The sequence below is a fragment of the Dicentrarchus labrax genome, unplaced genomic scaffold (genome assembly GCF_905237075.1).
Source record: "Dicentrarchus labrax unplaced genomic scaffold, dlabrax2021, whole genome shotgun sequence".
Classification (NCBI taxonomy): Eukaryota; Metazoa; Chordata; class Actinopteri; family Moronidae; genus Dicentrarchus; species Dicentrarchus labrax.
In genome coordinates, this window is record NW_026136720.1 from 11877293 (window position 1) to 11881414 (window position 4122).

General features: G+C 42.2%; 1 protein-coding gene across 1 annotated transcript in view; it reads right to left on the reverse strand.

Moving 5' to 3' along the window:
- Positions 1-3304, reverse strand: part of ptprq (protein tyrosine phosphatase receptor type Q) — a 37571-nt gene extending 34267 nt beyond the window's left edge. Inside the window, exons 1-7 of the mRNA XM_051383511.1 lie at positions 2946-3304; positions 2710-2835; positions 2476-2620; positions 2074-2358; positions 1774-1991; positions 699-879; positions 98-460 (exon numbers count right to left, since the gene is read on the reverse strand). Coding sequence (XP_051239471.1) covers positions 98-460; positions 699-879; positions 1774-1991; positions 2074-2358; positions 2476-2620; positions 2710-2835; positions 2946-2990 — 1363 coding nt within the window. The 5' untranslated portion in view covers positions 2991-3304. The remainder of the gene's footprint in view (positions 1-97; positions 461-698; positions 880-1773; positions 1992-2073; positions 2359-2475; positions 2621-2709; positions 2836-2945) is intronic.
- Positions 3305-4122: the final 818 nt, after the last annotated feature.

Consider the following 4122-nt stretch of genomic DNA (forward strand, 5'->3'; position numbering starts at 1 on the left):
CTGTAAGAAAAAGGGCATGTGAAAGTGAAGTTACATCTGATGGCATAAGATGGTGTTTGTGTAATGTATGCGTGTGACACGTTGCCAGCAGACTCACTAGTGTAGGCGGTCCGTGTTTGTCCCAAGCTCCAGGTGGAGCCAGCACGGTGAGCCGCTCGAAGGGTGAAAGAGTAAACGCTCCCTGGAGACAAACCTGTCACAGTTACCCCTCTAGAGGACAGGGAAATGGGGACCTTGACATTTTTTTTGTTCTGTGTCCTCTTTTTGTCCTCTGACTTCCTGTCTCTATCTTCTTCTCTTTGACCAGGCTCTCCAGTTGCCTCCTCTTGGTACTGGAGGAATATCTCGAAAGATGAAATATTAAGTGAGTTCAAGAGTGAGAGGTCACTCCAGTGAAGCGCTACCTGTTGCTCTGTCACCCGAACCAGGTCAAAGGAGAATAAGGCAGGGACTGGAGGGGCTGTGAAAGAGGAAGAAGCAGAGCAACATTATATTTATATATGGTTTACGTTTACTTGTAAGTGTTTTCATACGTTATTTATCCTGAGATTGAGTGAAATCGTGGATAAACGCGATATTGGGAAATAGATGATAACAAAATGCATTGATTTTTTTAGGATAACTCCTCAGATTAGTCAAAAAATTGCACCCACAGTGAATGTGCTGGTTAATAAAGGTATATTACATAAGGTATTTACTCTGGTACTGGCAGATGAAGGGTAAGGGGATGTTACAGAAGAACGGAGTGAGAAAGTATCCGGGCCCTGTGGCATTCCTCTGAAGGGCAAAACAGTCTGTCTGATTGGCTGGCAGTGATGACATCATAGTGTTGGTCAGATTATGGACTGAGCCATCAGACCAGAGAGGTTGTCCCTCCTCCTGTGGAGTGACAGAAGAGAGGCATTTTGCACTGTATTGTGTACACATTACAGAGATTACCAGCTCACTGTCATTAAAGTTAAAGGATCGAAAACAAAACTCCTCTTTAAGGAGTAAGTGCTGCTATGGGCCTTTTTCTGTTTAGAAAGAAAACAGAAAATCAAGTCTCAACACCTTTATGGTCTTACTGGTCACTGCTGGTTTCGGTCAAGGCAGTCAAGGCAGTAAACTGTCATTTTGGCTAGAAAGACTAGTTTTGAAATATTATTATACATTTTACAACTATAATATCTGTATAACATTGAGTATTTTTGTTTTTATTTATTATTTACCTCACCCAGTAATGAAAAAATGCCAATTTTCTCAAAACATATAATCACAACAACTGACATTTCCTTTGTATCAGATTGGTTACACAAAAAGTATGTCAAAAACATGATGTACACACAAGGAAGACAGTATTCTTTAGTGTCAAAATGTGTGACAAAATGTTGTGCAAGATATTTTGAAATCTACTGTCACTTTCCACATATTCCTCCATACCCTACAGGAACAACCTACCTACTAAATTCTTGATTTTGACATGCTTGCAGGACAGAATAACAACTTAACTCTTAATGTATACGCCGTTTTAACATGTTTTAATTAAAAGGTTTTCTTGGTAAATCCTTCTTTAAATCACTAAATGCTAAGTTATTCATGAAAATTCTCTGATGTGATCTGCTGTGAGAAAAGATTATTAAATATTTTACATAGCTATTCTGACAATGTAAATGGAAAAATAAATCAAAGTTAAAACACAAAGTTAATATTTATTATGGCTCTTACTGACAGGATGAAAAGGAAAAAAAAGTCTATTCTTTGATAAAATGTCTGTTTCTGTAATAAGGATACCTGCTGGTCGTTGAGTCCAGTCCACAGCAGCAGCAGGTTGTTGTGGCTCAGCAGGTGAGAAGATATGAAGAGCAGATCTTCCCGGGTCTTCAGGTCAGCCAGGTGACTTCCAGCTGCCAAGTTTTTGCATCTGTTCAGGGCATCACTCCACTTCAAAGCTGTCCTGCTCACAGTATAGCAGCTTCTCTCATTGGCCAACCAGTCAGGTGGGCACTGAGCTGGAGACAGAATTCATCATCAGCTAATACCGACGGATTCCACCCTGCCTGCAGCCAGTTTTAAAGCAAATATGCACAATACCTGTTTCCATGCCAATGTCGAGTCTCTGCTTCAAGCTCATATTAAGGTGTTTGAGGAATGTTGTCACCACAACTTTGGCCTTGAAGCGTGTGCCAGGCTGGAGACCTTTCACTGCGTATTGAGACTCTGCCACTGATGAGCTGACGTTGAAGATGTGTGTGACAGATTGTGTGTGGGTGTTGTATAGACTCAAGGTAGATAGGCTTTGTTGTCTGTGAAGTTCCCATGTCAGGAGAGCAGTAGTCGCAGTGCTGTATACTTGAAGGGAGGACAGGGAGACTGGAACTTGATACAAATACAGAAGGGAAGGGGTAGAGACAAGATGAAAGATGTTAACATCAATAAGCATGAATTAATACGTAAGTATGTGACTTTTCCTCCATCAGGCTCACAGACACTCACTAAAGTGAAAAGTCTTTGCCTCAAGAGTTACATCATTTCTGCTGGCTCTCAGTGTGATGTTGTATCCTCTTGGGTCGTTAATCAATCGCAGTGACATTTTGCAGTAACGGGAGCATGCTGAATGATCAATGGGCTCCACATACACCTGCAAAGAAGATGTGACGATTCATTTACTTCTCAAACTAATAAAACTGAAATTCATTATCTGCCAATCACCTGCACAGGTTTTCTTACCAGATGGTTACTTGCAGTCCTGCAGGTGACTGTGTAGGTGTCTGGATCTTTAGCGGAAGGGAATGACTGAAAAATAACTTCAAGCTCAACAGGGTTTAAATGCTGTTCACATGTCAGCAAAATCACCTGAGGAAGAGGAAAGTAATATGTTAAGTGTGCCACAGAAGCTAAATAACCTTGATTGATATTGACCATAAACTGCAGAGAACTGAATGTTTTCCAAGACTTAATCTTACCTGACAGAAACTAGCAAGTAACCACAGAAGCTCTGCTCTATCCATTGGAAATGTCACTCCATCTCATCTAGCATACCTGTCAGCAGTCACAGATCCATCTGGGTACATACAGTCACTTCCAAGGCGATAAACAACGGATCCTGGCAGTTTCAGGCATAAGCTCATAAGAAAACCCAAGACAGCTGTGCGTAAACATCGGTTGTGGAAAGTCCCAAACTATTTTGGACGCTGAGGCACAACTGAGTCTTTTTCAGACATGAAAAGCCTTTGGAAATAAATTACAACTACCTAACTATCTTAATCCTCAGGAAATCTCTAGTTGTTTGTTCTTCAGTTTTACGCAGAGCCTGGACTTTGAATTTAGCGCGCACTCAAAGTCAGCGTCAGCTTTCAATGGCAGTTTCCCCCCGAGTAGCAAACTCTTATGTGAAGGAGGGGACTGTGTGTGTATGTGTGTGATAGAGAGAGAGAGAAAGAGAGAGAGAGAGAGAGAGAGAGAGAGAGAGAGAGAGAGAGAGAGAGAGAGAGAGAGAGAGAGATTGTGCATGTATGAGTCCAACTCAATTTGTTCTGGTTCTTTGTTGGGATAAGAGCAGCTTACCATGGCAACCACAGGCACATGGTCACTCCAGAGCAGGGCTGCTTGAGGAGAGGGGAGGTGGGGAGGCTGGGGATGTGGAGCATACTGAGAGAAAGAGGAGAGGGATAAGACATGCGGTGGGAAATAGAGATGTGCTTAAAGCCACCAGCTTCAATCCTCTGGAGGAGTCAGTCAGTCAGTCAGTCACAGCAGACAGGTTTTGTTTTCATGAGTTTCAAACTCTTTAAAACTTCTAAAATAAGCATATGCAGCAAATTGTTCATAACAGTGCAGTGGTTTGGCTTGGGCGTGGTGGAAGTACTGGCCCGTGTGGAATGACAGGAATGTGAAAGGGAGAAAAATGATTGACAGACAGAGGGTTGAGTCCACTGAGGGGCTCTGTTATAAAGAGGTGACTCCCACACAGCAATAACTGCTCGGAGGTGAAACACAAACACATGTCAGCACTACAAGTGCTGAATCAGGATGAGTATGTGTGCGTAATAAAGGTTTGCTAACAAGACACTGGAAGGATGAGTGAAAAGCACACATTGCCGCTCACAAGGACAGTCAGTCTTGCAATAATTCAGACAAATA